Genomic DNA, 27,311 nt, shown 5'->3' with positions numbered 1-27,311 from the left:
TTAATTTTGAGACCAGGGTTTGGTGGAAAGGTGTGAATAAAAATTGAATTAGTTACCAGTTTTGTATTTGCCCCTCTCCTCCACCTTTTTTGGCAGTGTCGAGATGTAAGAACCAGAGAGGTTGGAATCCAGGAAATTCATCACAAAGTACGGCCATACCAGGTTAGTTTCTTCATTTTATAGAGAATTTGGGTCCTGTTCATAAGTTTTGGCAAGGCTGGACCCACACTTTCTAACCAATAGGACTGATCCCTAGAAGTTAATAAGTAAACTAAGCAAAGTGTAATTGACAATCACATATGGATGTCAAGACAGGAAAGGCAAATATGAGGGTGGGTGAATCGTAGAAGAGCCAGGCTAGGAAAACCAAGTCTGAGCTTCGTTCTGGATCAGCACAATCCACCAGAATTTTCTGCAGGGTTGGAAATGTTCTATAATCGGCGCTGTCCAGTATGGTATCAGCCACCAGTCACAAGTGACATATGACTAGTAAGCACTTGAAAAGTGGCTACTGCAGCTGAAGAACTGAGTTTTTAATTTTTATTTATGTTTAATTCAAATATAAATAGCCACATGCAGCTAGTGGCTACCTTCAGGTAGAGCCGAATGTGATGTTTATTTCTGCATATACAACTATTAAATTCTACCCCATTGGTGGTAGTCAAATCAATAGATGGGCCCTTATCTACAGGGGTTCCACAAAACTTAAGCGTAATGCCCAAAAGTATTTATTGTTTGTACAGAGAGCTAACTTCTTTCCTATATGCCTATAATGCCTAGCTATGTGCCACATTTCCTGTGGGAGTTAACTCTCTTGTGGAACCCCATTTGAGAAAGGCTAGGTGATACCTGCATTGATATTTTTAATATTTGGGACCTTTTGAGGAAAAAAGTAGACCCAAACACAGTTAATTGTTTTTCCAAATTCCTTTGCAATCCAGTTAGTTAGCAAACATTAAGTTTGAGAAGAAACATAAGCATTAGTCTGAATTGTTCACCTCACTACAGGTACAATCTGCCTATTTTTGGAATGTGTCTGGGTGTGACCATATGTAGGTTTCTCTGTGCATACTGTTACCTATTGCTTATATAGATGCAAAATTCAAGGGCCACTTGAACAATGAGTTTAAGAGTCAAAAGCCTTTGTAGATTGCTACCACAAGAGCTTCCCCAAAAGCTACTTTCCAGTGCTTGATTTTCTTTGATGTTTTAGTCTTGTAACTAACTAGGCAGAATATTTTAAAGGGCTCATCCCTTTAAAGGGATGCCATACTTTCTTAAAATCCCATCAAGAAACAAGTGACCAATAACACATTTTTCCCCCCAAAAGCAGGTTTTAGTGGAAGAGGTAAAGGCCAGGAAATGAAATTGTTGAACCACCTGACTGTTCTGGGGCTCAGTGGTGCTCGCAAGAGCTACACATGTGATATAATGTGTAAATTTTACCTTAGAGACTCTTCCTGGAGGATCAAAGATTTAAGTACATAGAAGCATTTACTAAGCCAGATCTCTGCAAGAATCTCAGGGTTAATGAAGTTCAAATATGTTTTCCTTTTATAGTGTTCCATGAACTAAGCATGAACTCTTACTTAATCATTGATACGTGAGAGTAGACAAGTAAAAAGAAACATAATTCATGATTATTCATTCTTTATCCTTAATTGAGTATATTAGCCTAAATAAACTTATAACAATGAATTTTGTTCTCTAATTTAAAAAATTTTTAATTTTTATTAAACAGATTGAATTGGTAAGGAGAGATTATGTTGCAAATGGTGGTTGGGAAACATTCTTATCATATGAAGACCCAGATCAAGACATATTGATTGGCCTCCTGCGATTACGAAAGTGTTCAGAGGAAACCTTCCGTTTTGAATTGGTTGGAGGTGTTTCCATAGTTCGAGAGCTGCATGTGTATGGAAGTGTAGTCCCTGTGAGCAGTCGAGATCCTACTAAATTTCAGCATCAGGTATGCTGTATTCCATTTCTATTTGACTGTAATTAAGAAATTGCCCAGGGGTGCCTCAGTGGCTCAGTCAGTTAAGCATCTGACTTGATTTCAGCTCAGGTCATGATCTCAGGGTCGTGAGAACGATCCCCGCATTGGGCTCTGTGCTGATTTTGGAGCCTGCTTGAGATTCTCGCTCTCCCTCTGCCCCTCCTCCACCCCAGACCTCCCTACCCTGCTCACTCTCACAGGCATATGCACTCTCTCTCTCTCTCTCAAAAATAGATTAATAAGGAAGGAAAGGAAGGAGAAAGAAATTGCCCAAAGGAGGAAAAGTGAAAAAGAATGGGTGGAGGGAGGGGGCAGAGGAAGAGACAGTGAAAGAGGAAGGAGGAAGGGGGAAAGGCAAATACAGAAACCGAGGAGCTAATATTTTATGTTCAGGGATATTTTCTCTCCCAAGTTGTAACCTTTTGGGTGTGAGAGGGGAGGAGTGACAGACAAATTTGAGACTCAATCAAGTAGAATATAGTATTAGATTGAACCATATGAAATTGCTATTTTTGAAAGCAGAAATGGTGTAATACCAGCAATTTCTTATGATTCAACTATGTATTATGAAATCAAAGCCAGTGATGATGTTGTGAAATATTAAAGTTCTTCATAGATGCAAGCTAAATTTGATATATAGTGGAATGCTATTCCACTTCCCACAAACAACTTAAATAAATAAATAACTCACTTTTTCAAGTTTCCAGAAAATGGTTTTTAAATCACTAATGGTGGATATAGCATAAATCCCTAACTTGGTGATTTAAGAATATTGCCTGGTTTCAAAAACCTTTTAGAAATTGGAGGGGTGACTAACAGATACAAGATTAGATGCCACAGACTTTTTTTTTTTAATTTATTTGACAGAGAGAGACACAGTGAGAGAGGGAACACAAGCAAGGGGAGTGGGAGAGGGAGAAGCAGGCTTCCTGCTGAGCAGGGAGCCCGATGCGGAGCTCGATCCCAGGACCCTGGGATCATGACCTGAGCTGAAGGCAGACGTCTAACAGACTGAGCCACCCAGGCGCCCCTAGATGCCCCAGACTTAATCACCTGGAGATTGCCTAGAGCTTATTTAAAAAGAGACGGAAGTTGAGAGACAATTGCCCCCTTCCTGTGATGAGATTACATCATCTACAGAATACCTTTTGATGGCTTTTGTTGTAAAATTATTGCCTAGTCTGCTACAGTGTATTTTTGGTATGATTGAATGGTTTCTCTTTTCTTATCCCCATAATTTTTTTTTGTCACTCTTATTTAGCAGATTTTAGCAACTACTGAATATTAGCCTTTTTGTTTTACAGACCCTTCTTAATGACTTCTTTCCTTCTTAATTCCCTAACACCTCTTTTGCTCTTTCCAGGGATTTGGCATGCTGCTGATGGAGGAGGCAGAAAGAATAGCTAGAGAAGAACACGGATCTGGGAAAATAGCTGTGATATCAGGTAACTAGGGGAAGACGGTTCATGATTCATTCACATTTTTATTTATTTTTTTTTTTAAGATTTTTTATTTATTTATTTGACAGAGAGATAGAAGCACTAGTAGGCACAAAGGCAGGCAGAGGGAGAAGCGGGCTCCCTGCTCAGCAGGGAGCCTGATGTGGGACTCGATCCCAGGACGCTGGGATCATGACCTGAGCCGAAGGCAGACGCTTAACGACTGAGCCACCCAGGCGCCCTAATTCACATTTTTAACTTGGTATCACAATTAAAACGATCTCAGGCCTCTCTTGCCTCTATTTATGATTATTCACAATTGGGCAGAGTATAATAGTGAAAGACTTGTGCTCAAACACAGAATTCCTATGAGCAGTTTTGGTGGCATAGTTTCAGAAGCACTCCATCTCTGAGTGGCAAGACCAGTAATCTGGATCCTGTCTTCCTTGCTGTCTGTCACACCAGTCATCTGTCTGTCCCACTAGTTGTCATGGTCATTTCTTCTCTTGCACTTTGTGCCCAGTTACTCTGTCTGGGAAAATGAAATTTGGTGATAAGGATCCAAGAAAAAGTAAACCAATATGGCCACTATCAATATTGTTGTTCAGAAACTTAAAATGGAACCTCAGGTGCCAGTACAAGATGTTTAAAGGTAGAGTTCTTTGCTCCTTAAATATTGCCCTCAGTAACTTTGCTTCTGGGAAACCGCTTTCCGCTATTTGGAAGTTTCCCCATACTTTGTCTAGGACATCAGATAATTGGGGAAGTGGGCATGAAAAGGAAATTCTGGTATGAATGGAGCGAAAATAACATATACACCCTTTCATTCCTACACTTTAGTACTATATCCTTACAAAAATTGCTGTTCCCAATAAGAAGCTAACATGAGGAAAGCCATGATCAGAATATAGGTTGTTTTTCCTCCAGCATTTGTTCTCACATTCGAAAACATTCTCTCTTAAAGGCGGATTATTTTCTCTTAAGATCTTTTAAATAATCTTTTCTGAAAACGAAAGTTGAAATGCGTTTTTTTTAAATCAATAAGTTGTTGCTAATCAATAAATCAGTACCCTTGCCCAGGTATTAACAGTTACAATTATGAAAATGTAATGACCCAGGCTCACTTAATCATTAGTCTGGCTATGGTTTTTGGCATTTTCCAGACAGATTAGTAAAACATTTCTTACCATGGCTAGCTTTATATATTTTCGTCTGTTATCTTTAATTTCACTAAAGAAGAGGGAACTAAATGAGGCTCACCTGATTGATACTGATATTTGTAATAAAAAATGTTTACCTCTCAACTGTTTAACCTGTGGTTGTTCAGAAGTCAACCTTTCCTGGTACCAGGAGAGGGCCAGCCTGACTCAGGACTCCTTGCACACACATCTGTGGTGGGTTGAAAGCACCTGAAATTTCAGTGGTCCCTTTTGCTAGAGCACTCTCAGTGTTTTCAGCACAGTACTTCTCAAGCTTTAAATATGCTTGTGCTTCACCTGGAGATCTTGTTGGAATGCAGATTCTGATTCAGTCTGGGATGGGGCTTGAGAGTCTGCATTTCTAACCAGCTCTCAGTGATACCTATGCCGATCGTCTCTTCAGACCACAGTTTGAGTATCAGCAAGGTTTTCATATTCTCTTTCAAATCATTAAGGTCAGGATACTCTCAGGGGCCCTGGCGGTGCCTCCCCTCCCACAGTCGGCTATGCAATCACATGGTTTTCTGGTATCTGTAGGAACGTCATCAATTTTAAAACTAAAGAGCATTGGTATTCTGTCACTTCTCCACATTATTTCATTAGCCTTCATAATATCTATCTCTTTTTAGAAATGTTACATGCACAGAGGGCCCCTGACTTGCCTGCGGTTCTATTCAGTTGCCCATAAGAGCCTCAGTTTCTGTTTTTTATGAGCAGGGTGTCTTTCTAAGTAGAAATCAGCATCTGTCCTCTTCCTGGCTTTTTATCATAATCTAAATAATAGCTCAATTTCAGATCATCTGCCTGTAGAATTTTTAAAATAATAAGAGACTTACTGAAAATAGCAGGGAAGAACCTTTCTCCTTATCAGCAGTCTACAATAGGACCACTAGATTTCTGTATAGGGGGTTTCTGTTTTTGTTTTTTTTATTTTAATTTCTTTATTTATTTTTTTATTCTTGATGTAGTGTCATTGTTTGTGCATAACACACAGTGCTCCATGTAGAATTTGCCCTCTTTAATACCCATCACCAGGCTAACCCATTCCCCCACCCTCCTCCCCTCTAGAACCCTCAGTTTGTTTTGCAGAGTCTATCATCTCTCATGGTTCGTCTCCCCCTCCGACTTACTCCCCTTCATTCTTCCCCTCCTGCTATCTTCTTCTTTTTCTTTTTTCTTAACATATGTCGCATTATTTGTTTCAGAAGTACAGATCTGTGATTCAACAGTCTTGCACAATTCACAGCGCTCACCATAGCACATACCCTCCCCAGTGTCTATCGCCCAGCCACCCCATCCCTCCCACCTCCCACCACTCAGCAACACTCAGTTTCTTTCCTGAGATTAAGAATTCCTCATATCAGTGAGGTCATATGATACATGTCATTCTCTGATTGACTTATTTCACTCAGCATAACACCTTCCAATTCCATCCACGTCATTGCAAATGGCAAGATCTCATTCCTTTTGATGGCTGCATAATATTCCATTGTGTATATATACCACATCTTCTTTATCCATTCATCTGTCGAGGGACATCTTGGCTCTTTCCACAGTTTGACTATTGTGGACATTGCTGCTATAAACATTGGGGTGCACATACCCCTTCGGGTCCCTACATTTGTATCTTTGTGGTAAATACCCAGTAGTGCAAATCCTGGATCATATGGTAGCTCTATTTTCAACTGTTTGAGGAAACTCCATACTGTTTTCCAGAGTGGTTGCACCAGCTTGCATTCCCACCAACAGTGTAGGAGGGTTCCCCTTTCTCCGCATCCCCGCCAACATCTGTCGTTTCCTGATTTGTTAATTTTAGCCATTCTGACTGGTGTGAGGTGGTATCTCATTGAGGTTTTGATTTGGATTTCCCTGATGCCGAGCGAGGTTGAGCACTTTTTCATGTGCCTGTTGGCCATTTGGATGTCTTCTTTGGAAAAATGTCTGTTCATATCTTCTGCCCACTTCTTGATTGGATTATTTGTTCTTTGGGTGTTGACTTTGATAAGTTCTTTATAGATTTTGGATACTAGCCCTTTATCTGATATGTCATTTGCAAATATTTTCTCCCATTCTGTCGGTTGTCTTTTGGTTTTGTGGACTGTTTCTTTTGCTGTGCAAAACCTTTTTATCTTGATGAAATCCCAATAGTTCATTTTTGCCCTTGCTTCCCTTGCCTTTGGCAGTGTTTCTAGGAAGAAGTGGCTGCGGCTGAGGTCGAGCAGAGGTTGCTGCCTGTGTTCTCCTTTAGGATTTTGATGGACTCCTGTCTCACGTTTAGGTCTTTCAACCATTTGGAGTCTATTTTTGTGTGTGGTGTAAGAAAATGGTCCAGTTTCATTCTTCTGCATGTGGCCGTCCAATTTTCCCAACACCGTTTGTTGAAGAGACTGTCTTTTTGCCATTGGACATTATTTCCTGCTTTGTCAAAGATTAGTTGACCATAGAGTTGAGGGTCCATTTCTGGGCTCTCTATTCTGCTCCATTGATCTATGTGTCTGTTTTTGTGCCAGTACCATACTGTCTTGATGATGACAGCTTTGTAATAGAGCTGGAAGTCTGAAATTGTGATGCCGCCAGCTTTGCTTTTCTTTTTCAATATTCCTCTGGCTATTTGGGGTCTCTTCTGGTTCCATACAAATTTTAGGATTATTTGTTCCATTTCTTTGAAAAAAGTGGATGGTATTTTGACGGGGATTGCATTGAATGTGTAGATTGCTCTAGGTAGCATTGACATCTTTACAATATTTGTTCTTCCAATCCATGAGCATGGAACGTTTTTCCATTTCTTTGTGTCTTCTTCAATTTCTTTCATGAGTATTTTATAGTTTTCTGAGTACAGATCCTTTGCTTCTTTGGTTAAATTTATTCCTAGGTATCTTATGGTTTTGAGTGCAATTATAAATGGGATCGACTCCTTGATTTGTCTCTCTTCTGTCTTGTTGGTGTATAGGAATGCCACTGATTTCTGTGCATTGATTTTATATCCTCCTACTTTACTGAATTCCTGTATGAGTTCTAGCAGTTTTGGGGTGGGGTCTTTTGGGTTTTCCACATAGAGTATCATATCATCTGCAAAGAGTGAGAGTTTGACTTCCTCTTTGCCGATTTGGATGCCTTTGATTTCTTTTTGTCATCTGATTGCTGTGGCTAGGACTTCTAATACTATGTTGAATAGCAGTGGTGATAGTGGACATCCCTGCCATGTTCCTGACCTTAGGGGGAAAGCTCTCAGCTTTTCCCCGTTGAGAATGATATTCGCTGTAGGTTTTTCATAGATGGCTTTTATGATATTGAGGTATGTACCCTCTATCCCTGTACTCTGAAGAGTTTTGATCAAGAAAGGATGCTGTACTTTGTCAAATGCTTTTTCTGCATCTATTGAGAGGATCATATGATTCTTGTTCTTTCTTTTGTTTTCTTCCTGGTTCAATTTTGATAGTTGATACATCTCTAGGAATGCATCCATTTCTTCTAGGTTATCTAATTTGCTGGCATAGAGTTGCTCATAATAAGTTCTTATAATTGTTTGTATTTCTTTGGTGTTGGTTGTGATCTCTCCTCTTGCATTCATGATTTTGTTGATTTGGGTCATTTCTCTTTTTTTTTGATAAGTCTGGCCAGGGGTTTATCAATCTTGTTAATTCTTTCAAAAAACCAGCTCCTAGTTTCGTTGATCTGTTCTACTGTTCTTTTGGTTTCTATTTCATTGATTTCTGCTCTGATCTTTATTATTTCTCTTCTGCTGCTGGGTTTAGGCTTTATTTGCTGTTCTTTCTCCAGCTCCTTTAAGTGTAGGGTTAGGTTGTGTATTTGAGACCTTTCTTGTTTCTTGAGAAAGGCTTGTATTGCTATATACTTTCCTCTCAGGACTGCCTTTGCTGTATTCCAAAGATTTTGAACAGTTGTGTTTTCATTTTCATTGGTTTCCATGAATTTTTTTAATTCTTCTTTAATTTCCTGGTTGACCCATTCCTTCTTTAGTAGGATGCTCTTTAGCCTCCATGTATTCGAGTTCTTTCCGACTTTCCTCTTGTGATTGAGTTCTAGTTTCAAAGCATTGTGGTCTGAAAATATGCAGGGAATGATCCCAATCTTTTGGTACCAGTTGAGACCTGATTTGTGACCTAGGATGTGATCAATTCTGGAGAATGTTCCATGGGCACTAGAGAAGAATGTGTATTCCGTTGCTTTGGGATGGAATGTTCTGAATATGTCTGTGAAGTCTATTTGGTCCAGTGTGTCATTTAAAGTCTTTATTTCCTTGTTGATCTTTTGCTTAGATGATCTGTCCATTTCAGTCAGGGGGGTGTTAAAGTCCCCCACTATTATTGTATTGTTGTCGATGTGTTTCTTTGCTTTTGTTATTAATTGCCTTATATAATTGGCTGCTCCCATGTTAGGGGCATAGATATTTACAATTGTTAGATCTTCTTGTTGGATAGACCCTTTAAGTAGGATATAGTGTCCTTCCTCATCTCTTATTACAGTCTTTGTTTTAAAATCTAATTTGTCTGATATAAGGATTGCCACTCCAACTTTCTTTTGGTGTCCATTAGCATGGTAAGTGGTTTTCCACCCCCTCACTTTCAATCTGGGGGTGTCTTTGGGTCTAAAATGAGTCTCTTGCAGACAGCATATCGATGGGTCTTGTTTTTTAATCCAATCTGATAGCCTGTGTCTTTTGATTGGGGCATTTAGCCCATTTACATTCAGGGTAATTATTGAAAGGTATGAATTTAGTGCCATTGTATTGCCTGTAAGGTGACTGTTACTGTATATTGTCTGTGTTCCTTTCTGGTCTATGCTGCTTTTAGGCTCTCTCTTTGCTTAGAGGACCCCTTTCAATATTTCTTGGAGGGCTGGTTTCGTGTTTGCAAAGTCCTTTTGTTTTTGTTTGTCCTGGAAGCTTTTTATCTCTCCTTCAGTTTTCAATGAGAGCCTAGCTGGATATAGTATTCTTGGCTGCATATTTTTCTCGTTTAGTGCTCTGAAGATATCTTGCCAGTCCTTTCTGGCCTGCCAGGTCTGTGTGGATAGGTCTGTGGCCAATCTAATATTTCTACCATTGTAGGTTACATATCTCTTCTCCCAAGCTGCTTTCAGGATTTTCTCTTTGTCTCTGAGACTCGTAAGTTTTATTATTAGATGTCAGGGTGTTGACCTATTTTTATTGATTTTTGAGAGGGGTTCTCTGTGCCTCCTGGATTTTGATGCCTGTTTCCTTCCTCACATTAGGGAAGTTCTCTGCTATTATTTGCTCCAGTATACCTTCTGCCCCTCTCTCTTTCTTCTTCTTCTGGGATCCCAATTATTCTAATGTTGTTTCGTCTTATCGTATCGCTTATCTCTCAAATTCTGCCCTTGTGATCCTGTAGTTGTTTCTCTCTCTTTTTCTCAGCCGCTTTATTTTCCATCATTTGGTCTTCTATATCCCTGATTCTCTCTTCTGCCTCATTTATCCTAGCAGTTAGTGCCCCCATTTTTTATTGCACCTCATTAATAGCCTTTTTGATTTCGACTTGGTTAGATTTTAGTTCTTTTCTTTCTCCAGAAAGGGTTTCTCTAATAACTTCCACGCTTTTTTCAAGCCCAGCTAGTATCTTTAAGGTCATGATTCTGAACTCTAGGTCCGACATCGTACTAATGTCCTTATTGAGTAGGTCCCTGGCAGACGGTACTATCTCTTGTTCTTTTTGCTGAGGTGATTTTTTTCATCTTGTCATTTTGTCCAGAGGAGAATAGATGAATGAGAGAACAAAATGCTAACAGGTTAACAACGTCCCCAGCAAATATACTCTATACACATCAGAAAAGACCTGAAACCAGGGGAAAAGAAAGGGAAAGAAAAAGAAAGAAAAAAAAAGAAAAAGATAAAAACAAAAACAGAACAATACAAAAAAAACCGAATATGATCAAAAATGATCAGGCTAGTGCGTAGATCAGTGCCACACACTAGATTTTGGGCGTATTTTGGTCTGTTAGAAAAAAGTGCCTCCTAAAATTTTAAAGAAAGAAAGACTTATATATGTACAAAATAAGGGTTGATACAATGAAGGAATGAAAGATGACTATAAAGATGAAAATTATAAAAGATTTTATAAAAGGAATTGATACGACAAGTTGTTTGAAAAAAGAAGAAGATTTTAAAAAAAAGGCAGAGAATGTGATCAGGCAGGAGACTAGATCAAAGCCATACACTAGTGATTTAGGGTATATTTTGATCTGTTAGAAGAAACTGTATCTCAAAATTTAAAGAGAGAACAACTTATATATATATATATATGCCAAAAATAAGGATAACTACTATGAAGGGATAAAATATGACTCTAAAAATGAAAAATAAAAAATGTTTTTTTTTTTAAAAAGGGATTGATAAGATGTTGGTTGAAAAAGGGAAAAAGAAAAAAATTTTTTAAAAGTTTAAAAAAATTAACTTTGTAAAACTAATGAATCATGGTAAAAAAAAAGCCATGAATTCTATGTGCAGTATTCCCCTAGCGCTGGAGTTCTCCCGTTCTCCTTGATCGGTAAACTTGGTCTTGGCTGGCTGTTGTGCTGATCTTCTGGGGGAGGGGCCTGTTGCCGTGGTTCCCAGATGTCTTTGCCGGAGGCAGAATTGCCCCACCCTTGTCGGTCCGGGCTAAGCAAGCTGCTCGGGTTTGCTCTCAAGAGCTTTTGTTCCCTGCAAGCTCTCGGTATAGCTTTGGAGGACCAGAGTGAAAATGGTGGCCTCCCAATCTCCACCTGGAGGAGCCGAGAACGCGGGGTCCCGCCCCTCAGTGCGCCCCCAGAGAAAAGTAGTCACTCCCGTCTCCCTGGTCTCCGGCCGCACTCTGTGCTCTCCCGGCCTGTGACCGAGCGTTTGTATCTCTGGCACCCAACCCCCTGTGGAGTCTCCAAACCCAGCAGATCCCTGCGGTGCGCTCCCGCACTGCTCCTCCCAGGGGAGGGAGGGGAGTCTCCCCGGATCTGCCGCTTGTTGGGTCCCTGCTGGAGGAGCAGTGGCCCGACTGGGCCACAGATCACAGTTTATGGCAACCCCGAGCTGAGAGCCCGCGCTTTGGTTCCATCTCTGCAGCCGGCTTCCCCACTCTGATACCTGGGAGCTCTGCTGCACTCAGGCACCCCCAGTCTTTCTGTGACCCCCAGGGTCCTGAGACCACACACTCCCGCGAGGTTTCCACCACCCGCTTAGCCACTGGAGCGACGTCCCTCAGTAGAGCCGGCTTCTAAACGTTCCGATTTTGTGCCCTGGGGCTCTATCACTTGCCAGAAGCGGCCGACGGAGGCCCCTTCCCCCGCCGTCTGTCCTCCCGATTATTGCCTGGGATTCACTTCTCAGCACGACCTACCTTCCAGTAAGTGGTCGCTTCTCTGTTCAGAGAGTTGTTGCTACTCTCTTCTTTGGTCTCCTGTTGAGTTCGTAGGTGTTCAGAATGGTTTGATCCCTATTCAGCTGAATTCCTGAGACCTGATGAAATCCAGGTCTCCTACTCCTCCGCCATCTTGCTCCGCCCCCTGTATAGGGGGTTTCTTTTGGCCAATGGGTTTCTGTAGGAGCAGTCCTGTATTGTCTTTTTGAACCAAAGTGAGTTCTTCCTGTCACTTTAGTCTATAAGCTGGACTATTGCTTTCTATTGAGGAAAGCACATAGGGCCTTGACTTTCTCTTTGACTCAACATCTGATCACCTTTCAAAAGAAAAAGCCAAGAACATTTGCTCTTTGTATGATGCATTTTATTTCTCTAATTTAGAAATATATTATTGTTCCAGTTAAGTTTCTGAATCAGACACCTGAGATGTTCATTATTCCAAACTTTGAGTAGTGCAGATTTAATAAATTATTATCACATGTCTTTAATGTTGCTTTTATCCTTCCATGTTTGTTCATTTTTTACTTTGGTCTTTCTTCTTTGAGTACAATGGGGGGGTGTGTGTGTATGAATGTGTTTTAATTCATTTTTGCAAAAAGTCAAACAGTTTTTCTCCATAAATGGATCCTTGGAATGAAAAACTCTCTGATCACAGTGGTGTTTGTGCACTACACTTATTCACAGTGCATCATTCGATGTGCTGTATAGGACACACGTGGCGGGGGAATTGGATTCCAGTCCTGTGTTGACAGTAGCACCCCTTGTGATCTTGGATAATTTCACTTGATCTCTATGGACCTTTCTTTCCTTACTAAAAACAACAGAGGTAGGTTAACCATCTTTTACAGTTCTAGAGTCTAGAACTCTGCCCCTCAGTGTCTTCATCTCTTTTAGTGCTCAGAGTAACCAGCTATGTTTTACTGATTCATCTTACGTAGATTCTTTTCTGAAACCATGTTCGGAAGCCCTTCAATTTCATTAGTAATTGAGTTCTGTCTCCTTGTACATTGGGTATTTGATGATTAAAATTATACGGGTTCCCGTAGGTAGATTATCCTATCCATGATTTGTGGATGGATGCATATTGACTTCAGTCACAATTTGGTGATACCTTGTGACCGTCCTGTGTTTTTTTCTGACCTTGTTCTTGATTTGTAAATCCATCCTTTTTCTGGCCTGTAGGCTTTTGTACACAGTGGTGGCCTAGATATTCTGTCCTGGCATAACTAGGAGCTTGAGCAAGGGAGAGACATGTCATTTATCATTCTGGTTACTGTGACTGTAAGAGTAATGCACTTATGTAGAGTTTTTGTTTAATTACATTCTGATTCATTATGACTTCCCCTCAACTTGCCAGCAGATTTTCTGTTACTTGGATTTATAATCTTTGATTCTGCCTCTAGACAGTATGATTAACTGCACAGTAGATCTGATTTGAAACACTAGTCAGAAACACTCCATGTGTTCTATTTTTCCCTATTAAAAACAAATCGGTTTTTATCTTTGTTACCTCAATATATTTTGTTTCTAGAGGGTGTATACTAAATATTTTACAGCTGATTGACCCCTTTAAAAAGATGAACTTTATAGCTACATGAGAAAATTGAAAATTTTCTTGTTTATTGGAGTCAAATGAAGCACTTTCTTAGACTTTTAAGATTATTCATTCTATTTTTTAAGTATGTATATTTGTCTTAGTAAGTAAACTGTGTTTTAAAGTTAACCATCAACTCTAACTGTAAAAATTAAAGCAAATTGAAATGTTCAGCTTCATCAGCATCAAAATCACCAAGTGCATTGAGTATCTCCCAAGTTCAAGGAACCAGCGCTGAGAGGGCAGAGGAGTACAAGATGCTGCCCTGTCTTTGAGGGATGTTGCTATTGGGCTGCACAGCTAACTCAGCCTTCACCCCACAGGTTATCCTTAACTGCTGAAGGAAGAAGATAAATTTTTCTCTCTACTTACATCTCAGTTCATGATTAATTGCCTCAGAATAAGAAGATAATCATTTTCTACATACAAAAATGAGTAAATCGATAGGATAAGAACAACCAGTTTACAAAATAATGTGTAAGCAGTTAATTACTGCTAAATATTTAAGCAATTAATTAGTCCCCATTAACTCCAAGTGCTTTAGTAGCTCCCGAACTTCCTCATGTGGTTTCTATCAACATACATCTGTTTAAGATTAACAAATTGTATCTACTTAAAAGCCATGTTGTTTATGTGGATGATGAATATTCTTTCTCATATGTTAAGATGAAGCAGTTTTTTCTCTTCCCTGTCTTATGGTGTAAAGTGCAAGTGATTATACTGTAGAACCTAACTACAACATTTGAAATGCCATCACTAATAATCACCATGGAAACTGGAGATCTCTGATGTTAAACTGCCCATACCATTTCCAAAAGGGCAAATATAACTGTTGATAGCTGCTATTTAAAAAGCCACTTAATACCCCCAACAGAATGATTTTTTTCTTTTGGCAATTTTGGGTAGGTATCAGATCCAATCATGTTACCGTTTCTGTTTGCCAAGCTAATTGCTATGCATTAAGACGAACAGCTATTCCCCAAGCTCCCCCTAGTACCTTCGTCATAAGCAATATTCTGTTTGTGTTCTTTCAAGTAGAAAATTAATATGGCCATTGGCCAAGAATTGTACAAGGCTGATGGATCACACAGTGGTGGTGAGAAATGAGGAAAATGTCCGAATGGTTGATGACAGAAATCACTGAAGTCAGAGAGTGTTAGCCATTTTGTTTAAACCCATTAAACAGGCACAGAAGAGGGAAGGGAAGAAGATAGATATACAGGGTGAGTAAACCTTAAACCTTAAATATAGAGTGAGTAAATGAGTCCTTGTGGAGATGAGATCATTCTAAATCATGATGCTCAGAATATGATTCTAAAACTACGTCTACAATTCCTACCAGTGAAAAAACATCAACATGCCTGCGCCTTATATAAGCCAATATGGTTTCCTAGGACCGAAATTAATGGTCTGGTGCCCCAGAGCCAGTGTTTAATGATATGTGGGCAGAAAATAACAGTGGTTTGGTTTCATTAAACTACAAATGGCTTAGATCTACTTATTGGACCCCAGAAACTTCACTTGTATTCCATGCGGCAACCCTTCTCCCTTAATTTAAGGTGAAGATAGTTTTATTCTTTGCATGATAATCTAGGTGAAAAGAAGCATGCATTTGTAACTAGATCTGTCTGGTAATGGACTCATAATCCTTACCAAAATGCCTAGAAAAGCTTTTCCTCGTTTTGGCTTATCTCTTTGCTGATGGACTCAGGAAGCCTGCCAAAGGCAAACCGATCTGTGCTACACGTGTGTATGTGCGTAGCACTTCTCAGAAAGGAAGGGAAGAGATGGTTTGCTCTTTTTTTTTGTCTCATCCCTTTACATAATTTCTCTTTTAATAAATTACCCCCTAATTAAATGCACATTGTTAAGAGTTCTGTATATTCCTCTATTTCTCCCACTTCGGTATTCTAACAATTATACATCTTTTTTGTTTCATGTTCCCACAGGATTTTATCATGGTGGTGCCTAATATCTTTCTTTTTATTTTTTTAAAGATTTTATTTATTTGTTTGACAGAGAGAGACACAGCAGGAGAGGGAACACAAGCAGAGGGAGTGGGAGAGGGAGAAGCAGGCTTCCCACTGGGCAGGGAGCCGGATGTGGGGCTCAATCCCAGGACCTTGGAATCATGACCTGAACCGAAGGCAGATGCTTAACTACTGAGCCACCTAGGCGCCCCAATATCTTTCTTTTTAAAGACAATAGATACAACATAAAATACTGCTTTGCTACCAGGATTTTCTTAATTTTAGCATCATTATTAATTAGACTAGCATTGATGACATACTATTTTCCTAGATAAGAAATTAGCTAACTGTTGGCTAATTGGTGTCTGTATTGCCACTGGACTGTGGAGGCATTGTTGCTCATCTCCTCTCAGGACTCTTTATTCCCTGACTTGACATTTATTCATTTGTAGATGAATCGGGTACCAGATTGTAAAAGTACTTTCCATATCAAGTGCATTATACTCATCCCTCTCTTGGGATCTCATGACTATATTAATTAAAGCATGTTTTTCAAGTATTCCTGAATAAGCCACTAGTGAGTTTCCACTGTTTGGATTGTGTCAGCAACTGAATATGGTGAGGTTTCCTAGGCTGAAGCTAGTGATCCAGGGAGGTAGTAGCTTGTTGACCCTTGAGGAACAGCATCTGGCAAGTGCTGTTGCTCTTCCCAGGTCCTTGCTAGCAGGTTTCCTTGTGTCTCAGAAATGTGCACATGAGCGTCCCAGAGGACAGCCTTGCTAATGTTGACACACATTTGTATGCTTTTTCTCCCCATTCTTGTTCCTCTTAGTTTTTGGATATTGGGAATTACAACTGTGCTTCTGCTTGGGAAGAGGAATAGTGTTATGTCACGTGGCTCCTAATAATATTCCCAAGAGGTCTGGGAGCTTAGATAGAAATGACTGCCTTAATTGTAAAGTTAGACACTTCACAGGCTTTTTTCTGAGGAAGGAAGCCTTCTCCAAAGTGGTCTAGTCTAGACTACTCATCATCTGCTGTCTGTCACAAAGTCTGTTTATAGTTTGTTGCAGTGTTAACTCCTTATCAATATAACTTTCATATGATTAGTACCGTTCTTTTCTGTAAATATTTGACATTGCTATAATCCGTTCAATTTGATGAAACTTTCCTCTTTTAGATCTATTAAAGGCAAGGATTTGGCAGATTCTCCCGCTTTGGGTGAGCAGATCACTAAATACTGGAAAACATTGATGCTACCTTCCTTAGCAATTAAGATAGTGCTTTTATGGAGTCTTTTAGTTTAAGCATTTCTAATGCCAACAGGACATAACACAGGGAATTTTTTTATTCTTTGGTCAGCTGTCTCTGACTAATAGCTCACATTTCCAAGACATTACCTGGTAGATTTAGGGTTTTAGATAGTGGCCGTGGGATATAATGTTTCCTTATGCCCCTCCCCCATCCTCTCCCACTCTGAGCATCCAGTTGTCCAGTTTGTCTAGTATTTATGAATGAATCACTGATATTTGGTATACCAGTCCAGAAGCCCCAGATCTAGATCCTGTGTGCTCTGTTACCTCTTACAGCAAATCCTACTAATTAGTGATTGTTTTGGTTTATTTCTTGTTGTGTAATACACCACACCAAAATTTGGTGGCTTAATAGAACAACCATTTTATTTTCTTAGTGATTCTGTGGGTCAGAAATTCAGCAGGGCATAGAAAGGATTGTTCATTTCTGTTTCCTGATGTCTAGAGCCTTAGCTGGGGTGGCTTAAATGGCTGTAAACTGACTAGGTTGGCTTGTCTGGAGTCTCACTTCTAGCCTGTAGCAGGTGCTCAGTTGAGACTGTCAACATGAGCACCTTGGTTCTTATCCAAATGACTTGCACGTCCCATATCATGAAAGGCTGGGCTCTAAGAGGAAGGGAACAAAGACTTGGACTTAGAAGTCCCAGAACATCTTATATTCATTATCTGTTTCTGTGTAATAAATAACCACAAAACTTAGTGGCTGGAAACAACAAGCAGTTATCTCACAGTTTCTGTAGGTCAGAAATCTAGAAGTGACTTAGCTGGGTACCTCTGGCTCACAGTATCTCATAAAGCTGCAATTAAGGTATCAGCTGGGGATATAATCATTTCAGGATTCAATTGGGGTTGAAAGATCTGATGCCAGGTTTACCATGTGGTTTTGACAGGCTTCTTCAGTCCTCACAGGCTGTTGGTCTTACGGCCACAGTTCCTCACCATGCCACATAGGCCTCTCTATAGGACTGCTTATCATATGTCAGCTTGCTTCCCTCAATAGAGTGATCACAGAGACAGAGAGCCCCTTAAGGTGGAAGCCACAGTCCTTGTACCTAGTCTTAGAAGAGAGTCAAGTCCAGCCCACCCACAAGGGGAAGGGATTGTACAAGACTGAATACCAGTACACAGTGACCTTTGGGAGTCATCTTAGAGACTGCCTACCACAGTGTGACTTAGGTCCCATTCTGTTGGTTACGAGCGTCATTGGGCCAGCCCAGATTTAAAGGGAGAGGAAATACATCCACTCTTAAAGAGAGGATCTGGTGACAGCCATTTTTGCCTACCAAGTTAAATACATTTTCATTAAGTTGAAATTAACAGGCCTAGAGTCCCTTTCTACAGGAAACTTCATTTAGTCTTCTCCCAAGATGGACTCTCTCTGAGCATACATATGTTCAGGGGTTCTTGTCCCAAACCCAATATCAGATTTTCATAGAGCCAGTCATGGCAGCACAATTATACCTAATACTGTCCAAAGCAGACTTTGTCAGGCCCCCACAAGTAGCCCCTGCATCTGATCTTTTGTCTGCCATCTCTCTTCCATGAGGACCTTTGTGTATTTCCCTTTACAAGCCTACCTAAATCCTATCTGATCCTTTAGATCTATGATATTGGCCATTTATATCTTTCTTCTAGGTTATGGAATACAGAAGACTATCTTTGGGCTGAGGGTACATGGTTTCTCTTTAGAGCTATCTATCCTCCCACAGACACCTGAAAATAGTTAATAAACCTTAAAGTCTTTTTTTTAATTTGGGGAGGTAGTAAATTATATATGACATAAAATTTACCATTATAACCATTTTTAAGTATACAGTTCAGTGGCATTAGTTACAGTCACAATGTTGTACAACCATCACCCCTATTTCCGAAACATTTTCATCACCCCAAACAGAAACTCTGTACTCATTAAGTAATACTCCCAATTCTCCCATCTCCCCAACCCCTAGTAACCTTTAATCTACTTTCTGTCTCTGTAAAGTAGAATCAGACGGTATGTGACCTTTTTGTCTCTGGCTTATTTCACTTAGCATAATGTCTTCAAGGTTCATCCATACTATATACATTAAAGGATTTTGCTTCATTTATTAAGACTGAATAATATTCCATGTGTATATGGTGTGTGTGTATTCATATGTATACATACAGTTTGGGTTGTTTCCATCTTTTGGCTATGTGAATAATGGTACTATGACATTGGTCAAAGTTTAGTTTGGATCTTCTCAAGTCCCTACTTTCAGTTCCTTTATGTAAATACTCAGAGTTGCTGGATCAAACAGTAGTTCTTTTTAACTTTTTCAGGAATCACCAAACTTTTCTGCAATGGCTACATCATTTTACATTCCTATCAGCAATGCTTAAGAGTTCTGATTTTTCCACATCCTTGCCAACACTTGTTATTTTCCTTTTTTTTTTTTTTTAAATAACCATCCTAGTAGGTGTGGAGTGATGTTTTATTGGGGGTTTAACTTTGATTTCCTTAATGACCAGTGATATTGAACATCTTTTTTGTGCTTGTTTGTCATTTGTGTATCTTTAGAAAAACATCTATGCAAGTCCTTTACTCATTATTTAATTGGGTGTCTTTCTGTTGAGTTTTAGGAATTCTTTATATTTTCTGGATACCTTTATAAGATCTGTGATTTGCAAGTATTTTCTTCCATATACATTCATAAAGGTTAGAGGTCTGTAGTTTTCTTTGTACTGTCTTTGTCTGGCTTTATTATCAAGGTATTGCTAGCCTCATAGGCTGAGTCCTAACTCGGTTTTTTGGAAGTGTTTGAAGATTGGTGTTAATCCTATAAATATTTAATAGAAATACCAGTAAAGCCATCTAGTCCTGGGTTTTTCTTTGGAGGTTTTTGATTACTGAGTCCATCCCCTTACTTGTTATAGGACTATATAGACCTTCTATCTCTTCTTGAGTCAGTCTTTGTGTTTCTAGGAATTTGTCCATTTTAACTAAGTTATCCAATGTGTTGGTGTACACACACATCCATATTGTTGTTCATAGTATTCTTATAATTCTTTTTATTTCTGTAAAGTCAGTAATGTCTCCTCTTTTATTTCTAATTTTAGTGATTTCAGTCTTTTTTTAATACTTTTTTCATACTTTGTAAGATTTCAGTCTTATTAAATTTATTAAGATTTGTTTTATGACCTGATATATGATCTAAGTTGGAGAATGCTCCATGTCCAATGTGGAAAATGTATATTCTGCTGTTGTTCAGTGATGTGTTCTATATATGTCTGGTAGGTCTAATTGGTTAAAAGGGTTTTTCAAGTCCTCTATTTCCTTACTGATCTTCTGTCTTATTTTTCAGGAAATTATTGAAAATGTGTATAGGAGGAAGTCTCCAGTTCTGAATGTAGAACTATTTATTTCTCCCTTCAGTTCTGTCCATTTTTGCTTTATGTATTTTGGAGCTCTGTTGTTAGGTGTAAATATGTTTATAATTGTTAAACCTTGATGAACTGAACCTTTTATCAATATGTCACATCCTTCTTCATCTCCTTTTTTTGACTTAAAATACCTTTTCTTTGATAGTCTATCCAGCCCAGCTCTCTTTTGGTTACTAGTTATTTTCTTAGTGATTACCTGAAGGATTACAATTAACATCTTAAAACTTCCAGCAACCTAGTTTGAATAATGCGAATTTAGTTTTAATAGTGTGCAAACACTTTGCTCCTATACATATCTGTCTCTGTTTTGCCTTGTTACTGTCATAAATTACATCTTTATACCTGTAAGTCTCTTAACAAATTTATAATCATTGTTTCATGAATTTGTCTTTTAAATTATATAGGGAAAAGAAAGGAGTTACAAACCAGTACAATAATACTGGCTTTTGTATTTACCTATGTAATTAACCTTTAGCAGTGTTCATTCATTCATTCTTCATTCTCCTTCCTTCCTTCCTTCTGTCCTTCCTTCCGCTTTGAGTTACTATCTAATGTCCTTTTGTTTTGGCCTGAAGGATTCTTGTAGGGTAGGTCTAGTAGTAACAAACTTTCCTAGCTTTGGTTTATTTGGAAATAACTTAATTTCTTCTTTATCCATGAGAGATTATTTTGCTGTATATAAAATTCTTAGTTGACAGGTTTGTTTGTTTGTTACTCTCAGCACTTTAAATGTGTCAGCCCATGCCTTCTTACCTCCATGGTTTCTAAGATTAGCTGTTGATATTATTGAGGACCCCTTGTATGTGATGAGTCACTCTTCACTGCGTGCCAAGATTCTTTGGCCTTTGATGATTTGGCTATAATGTGCCTTGATGTGGATCTTTTTGAGTTTATCCTGCTTGGAACTTGTTGAGCTTCTTAGAAGTATAGTTTCAAGTCTTTTGGCCATTATTTCCTTAAATATTTTTTTTTCTACCCTTTATCTGTCTCATCTCCCTCTGAGACTTCTATGATGTGTATGTTGGTATGCTTCATGGTGTCTCACAGGTCTCTTGGGTTCCTCGTTCTTTTTTCTTTCTGCTCCTTAGACTGGACAAATTCAGTCACATTATCTTTAAGTTCACTGATTCTATTTTCTGTCTGCTCAAATCTGCAATTGAACTCCCTCTAGTAAATTTAAAAATTTTTTGCTATTGTATTTTTCAACTCCAGTATTTGTTTGGTTTCTTTTTACAGTTTCTCTTTATTGACGTTCCTTCTTTGTTCATACAGTGTTCTGATTTCCTTGAGTTCTTTTTTGAATTGAAATATATTTGACACTGTATAAATTTAAGGCATACAACCTGTTGATTTGATAAATGTATATATTGTAATATGATTCACATTATAGTATTATTAACACTTCTAACACATCACATAGTTATCATTTCTTTTTTGTGGTAGGAATTAAGATCTAGTCTCTTAGCAAGTTTGATGTTTATAATATTGCTGTCTGTAATCACTGTGCTGTGCATTAGATCTCTTAAGAATTACTTATCTACAAGTTGCAAGTGTGTACCCTTATACAATATCTCTCCTATTCCCCCACCCTCCCAGCCCCTGGCAACTACCGTTCTACTGTTTTTATGAATTTGGCTTTTTTTTAGATTGTACATATAAGTGATATCATATACTATTTGTCTTTGTCTGACTTATATCACCTAGCATAATGTCCTCAAGGTCCATCCATGTTGCACATGGCAAGATTTCTTTCTTTCTCATGGCTGAATAATATTCTTTTGCATGTACTATGTACCATATACCACATTTTTTTAAACCATTCACCCATTGACAGACACTTAAGTTGTTTCCATATTTTGGCTAGTGTGGAAAATGCTGCAGTGAACATGGAGTGCATATATCTCTTCAATATCTTGTTTTCATAACCTTTGGATGTATATACCCAGAAGAAGAATTATTGGATCATATGGTAATTCCTTTTTTTTTTTTTTGGTAATTCTATTTTTAATTTTCTGAGGAACCTCCATACTGTTTTCCATAGCGGCTGCACCAATTTACATTCCCACCAACATTGCACAAGGATTCCCTTTTCTCCACATTCTTGCCAACACTTGTTCTTTTGTCTTCTTGCTGATGGCCATACTAACAGGTGTGAGGTCATATCATTGTGGTTGTGATTTGCATTTCCTGTTGAATAGTGATGTTGAGCATCTTTTCATGTATTTGTTGGCCATGTGGATATTTTCTTTGGAAAAATGTCAGTTTTAGTTCCTCTGCCCATTTGTAATCAGATTGTTTTTTGTTACTGGGTTGTATGAGTTAAGTATTGTGGATATTAACCCCTTATCCAATATGTGAATTGCATATATTTTTTCCCATTCTATAGATCATCTTTTCATTTTGTTAATTATTTCTTTTGCTGTACAGAAGCTTTTTAATTTGTGCAGTCCCCCTTATTTTTGCTTTTGTTGTTTGTACTCCTTTAGTTCTTTGTCCATGGTTTCCTTTAGCTTCTGAGCATATTTAATACAGTTGATTTTGCCTGGTAATGCCAGTGTCTAGGCTTCCTTAAGCATAGCTTCTGTCAAATTCTTTTTTTCCTGGGTTTTCTATTGTTGTCGAGAACTGCACATATGAATATTATAAGTCAGACTCTCCCCCTTTGCAGTGATTGCTTTTAAGGGCTGCAGTCATCCATTTGTATAGTGACTTTTCCAAACTGTTTTTGTAAAGTTGATTCTTCGTTGCATGTGGCCACTGAAGTTTCTATTCTCTCTGCAATCAGCCTGTGACCTGACAGGGATTTTCTTAAATGTCCCCTTAAAAAAGGGGAAGGGTGGTGTTTGTCTCTTCAAATTTTACAATAAACATCCCAGGGAAGCCTGCACAGCAAGGAGGGGCCAAAACAAAGATACTCCTACCCACAGGAGCCTCCAAACCAAACCACATATACAACCCCAAATTTTTAAAGAACAAGGGCTTACTGCCTACCATGGCTGTAGCCAACCACCTAGAAATAGGGAATAGTAGGTGCTTTATATCGGCTGCTCTCCTGTCAAAGTTCAGCAGCCCCTTCATCAAGCACCCCGAGATGCTGTAAGTGTCTTATTAAGTTCTAGTGTCCCAAAATAATTGATTCTATTTTTTCCAGTTTAGTGGTTGTTTCAGTGAAGGGACTGATCTCTGGAGTTTCCTACTCCACCATTTGCTCATTTTAAAGTCTACTTTTTAAAAGACTATAAATAGAAGGGATCCCACTTCCTACCAGGTTACAGATGGCGCAGTCTTTAACTTCTGCAGAGACACACTAATGTTTTGGGACATGAGCAAAGTAGCGAGAATGATCTGTGACATACAAATATTCTTCACTTATACGAACAGAGCCACTCTATTTTTGACTTAGAAGATTGCAGGATCTCCTATATCAGATACCCTATGAAGGAAAAAAAAACCTTTCTAAGAGCTATAGGATAACCCAGCACCATCACCCTACTGTAAGTTAACACAACCTTCATTTAGATTCTCTATAAGAACTGCTTTATAAGTTACCTTTTATTCTTTGTTCAATTTGTGTTTGTTATTATCTTAGTATAGCCATTTCAGAATGGGTAGAGGAACTTTTAGGCTGCTGGGTAGCAGGTTGGATCTTATAGCTCTACTCAGATATTCTCTGTATCTTCCGAGGTGATGAATAGAATAAGGTACTAATGTGCTGTATTAATGACTTGCAATAATCAACTGCTTTGAGGAGCTAAGATTATATGTGGGTAACTTTGTAAGATTTTTTTTAGAACAAGAAAAAAACCCTCTCTCAAAGATTTAAGGTCATTGAGTTAATTGGTTCATTTTCATACGTTCAGAATAAAAACCTTTCCCCAACTCTTATATATGTGCATTGTTGAAGAGTGAAATATTGCCATCCAACTAAGAGATCAATGAGATATAATACAAAGTCTCATTTCAATAGCAAATGAATGAAACTAATGAATACATTTGCCTTGTATTAATGCTGCTAGGCACGTATCAAGCACTCGATAAATAGTTAATGGAACCCAAAAGTAATTAAAACAGTTTATTTTTATTTCACTGATTTTTTTAAAAAATGATCATGAATCATCATCTCAGTCTTTTGCACCTATTCGGAAAAATCAGATTTAAGTTTCAAAGGATAGATTTAGCATATTTTCTCTTTTCAAGTTTGGCTTTAGGAATGTGATGTGGGCTGAATTTTAATTCCGTCCAACCCATGACTAGCAATTAAGGGGACAGCTTTGTGTCTTAACAGAGGTAGTGTCAAAGAACTGGAATGCTCCTCCAGATTTCAAATTCATTTTCTTGCTTCAGACGTGAAAGCGTCTAAATTATTAGGTCAGAGTTTTTCTTTCCTTAAAGAATTCTAGGAGAGAATTAAAAGAGAAAAACTCTTTTAATTTCCAGTTCCTAGTACATACTTAATAATCACTTGATATTAAACTTCCTTTTTCTTCCTGTATTAAATCACATTAGTAATTTCACGTTCTTCCTTTGTCCAGTTAGAATCACTAAACCCAAGTTTTTTTGATATTCCACATGCATGAAGAATTTATTTCCATATTTAAACAAGCATTCATATAGTTAAAATTACTAAATCTTAACTTCTCTGTCATTTTTAAAAGTTGACAGTAAACTGTAACAAATAGGAAAGTGAATTGTTTAACCGATGCCTATGTCATCCTTACTTAGGTCAGGAACATATGCGGCATCCAAGAAGTACCCCTCTTTACCCCTCCCACCATTCTCTCCTCCCACCTCCTTGCCTTCTTCCTTACACCAGCAGCCCAGCTTTTTTGGTATTTTCTCCCATGTATTCTTGTTATACTCCACTACCTAATTCTGAATCCCTTAACTATAGTTTAGGTTTGTTGTTGTTAGTTTTAGATAAATGGAATCATTTTAGTGAATTTATGTTGTTCTGGCTGCTTGTGTGCAACATTGTGAGATTGAGTCACATTGTGTGTGGCTGTGTTCATTTTCACGCATTTTCATTGATACATAGGATCCCATTATGCAAATATCTCAGTTTGATTCTTGCTGGATATTTGTATAGCTTCCAGTTTGGGCTCATGAATATTCTTATATATGTATCTTGGGGCCCATGTGCACACATTTTTGTGGACAGTGCACCTAGGAGTGGCTTGTTGGATTACAGGGAGTTACATGTGTTTATAAGAATCTACAAAGTACTTTACTATACAGCTACCAATTTACACTCCCACTAGGAGTATATGAGTTTTAGTTGTTCAGTATGTATGTGATGGTATTTTCTGTAGTTTTAATTTTTATTTCCTCATGAGTGATGTTGTTGACTCCCTTTTCATGTTTATTGGTCATTTAGATATTTTCTGAAGTTTCTCCATGTATGATACTATTTCAAAAATCCACAAGACATTATTATATTTTTGTATATACACTCGATATTCATTTGGATTTACTGTTATATTTATTACTTTCTTTGCTTTTTATTTTCATTGATATATAGGATCCCATGATGCAGATATATCACAGTTTATCTGTTTTATTATTGATGGGTAATCAGGTAATTTGCAAGTATTATTTTCTTTATGCCTAAAGAATTTACTTTAGTAATCTGCTGGTAGCAAATTATTCAGGTTTTGACTATATGGCATGTTCCATTCTTGAATTCTGTTTTCACTAAGTAAAGAATTCTGGGTTTGCATTTATTTGCTTTTAGCACCTTGAAGCTGTCTTTCCACTGTCTTTGGCTTTTAATGATGTAGTTAAGAACTCTCAGGTCTGTCTTGAGGATGTTTCTCTGGCTGCTTTTATGTTTTTATTTTTTAATATTGTCTGGTTTTAGAGTGTGTTTTCTCTAGCTTTACTATGGTGTTTCTGAGTATGGGTTTTCTCTGCTTGGGCTTCTTTCAATGGGAAGTTGATTTTTTTTTTTAATTGAGTTATTTTCAGCTTCGATCTCATATTGACTCTCTCCCATTCTCTCCCCCCTTCCTGGGACTGCAGTTAAACATGTTAGACCTACTCATTGTATCCATTGTGTCTCATACCCTCTTTCCCTACCCCTTTGCTTTGTTTCTCCATGTGTCATTGTTGATAGTTTCTTCTAATTCAGTCTAAGCTACTGCTAAACTCATTCATTGATGCCTTAGTCCTCATTTTATTTTTCAATTCTCTGATTTCTGTTATCTTTTTCAACTGTTCTATCATGTTTTATAGCTTTTTGTTGCTTTTAAAGTCTTAAATTCAGCTTCTATCTCAATGAAAATAGTAAGCATAGTTCTACAATCTGCATCAGATGACCTCAAATCTGGAGTACCTGCATGCAGTCTCTCATTACCCTGTTATCTTGTTTCAAAGTATACCTCATCATTTTTTATTTGCTGAGCATTTTATGAGAGAATTTGCTTTCAAGAATACTTCAAGACGTAGATGATGTTAGCTTCTTCCAAGGAGGATCTCTGTTTCCTTCTGCCAGGGCATCTAAGAGCACTAGTTGTCCAAGAAAAAGGCTTGAGGTTTATCGAGGTCCTTTGAATGACCCCTCCCCAGCAGTCCCTCTCTCCACTTCAAAGTTGAGCCTTTCAGAGACAGTCCAGAAAGGGATTGTTAGGCTGGAGACTGTGCCTTTACTAGGCTCTGGATTCAGACCCCCATCTGTTCCTTCAGCTCCTTGAGTCTTAGTAGCAACTCTGGCTTTCAGTTAACTCCCACAGTGCAGAGCACAGCCCTTCATGGAGAGGAGTGAGATGAGCAGTATTATAGCTAGTTCTGTGCTTCTGGTGGCCATGTGACTTCTGCCCAGTCCTGCTTGTCTCCAGCCGGTCTCTGTGGATCTCAGCTGCCCTTCCTGGATTGGCAGACACCACCGAGGCAGAAAAGTCTACTCCCCTCTTAAAGCTCACCTTTTCTCCTTATTCTCTGCCTGATAATAACTGGTAATAGGCCTTTGGTGTTGGGGTTTTGTTTTGTTTTTTTTTTTCAAGTTGATCTTAATCATTTAGTGTGTC

At 38.4% G+C, this 27,311-nt stretch overlaps 1 protein-coding gene across 2 annotated transcripts in view; it reads left to right on the top strand.

Annotated features, from left to right (window-relative positions):
- ELP3 (elongator acetyltransferase complex subunit 3) overlaps positions 1 to 27,311 on the top strand; it is a 103,859-nt gene that overhangs the window by 67,808 nt on the left and 8,740 nt on the right. For both annotated transcript variants that reach the window (XM_027600003.2, XM_027600002.2), the window contains 3 exons: positions 97 to 162; positions 1,742 to 1,969; positions 3,363 to 3,444. In XM_027600003.2, the coding sequence (XP_027455804.1) occupies positions 97 to 162; positions 1,742 to 1,969; positions 3,363 to 3,444 (376 nt within the window). The remainder of the gene's footprint in view (positions 1 to 96; positions 163 to 1,741; positions 1,970 to 3,362; positions 3,445 to 27,311) is intronic.

This window comes from Zalophus californianus, chromosome 2 (assembly GCF_009762305.2).
Source record: "Zalophus californianus isolate mZalCal1 chromosome 2, mZalCal1.pri.v2, whole genome shotgun sequence".
NCBI classification, from domain to species: Eukaryota; Metazoa; Chordata; class Mammalia; order Carnivora; family Otariidae; genus Zalophus; species Zalophus californianus.
This window is presented reverse-complemented; position numbering and strand designations above follow the sequence as displayed.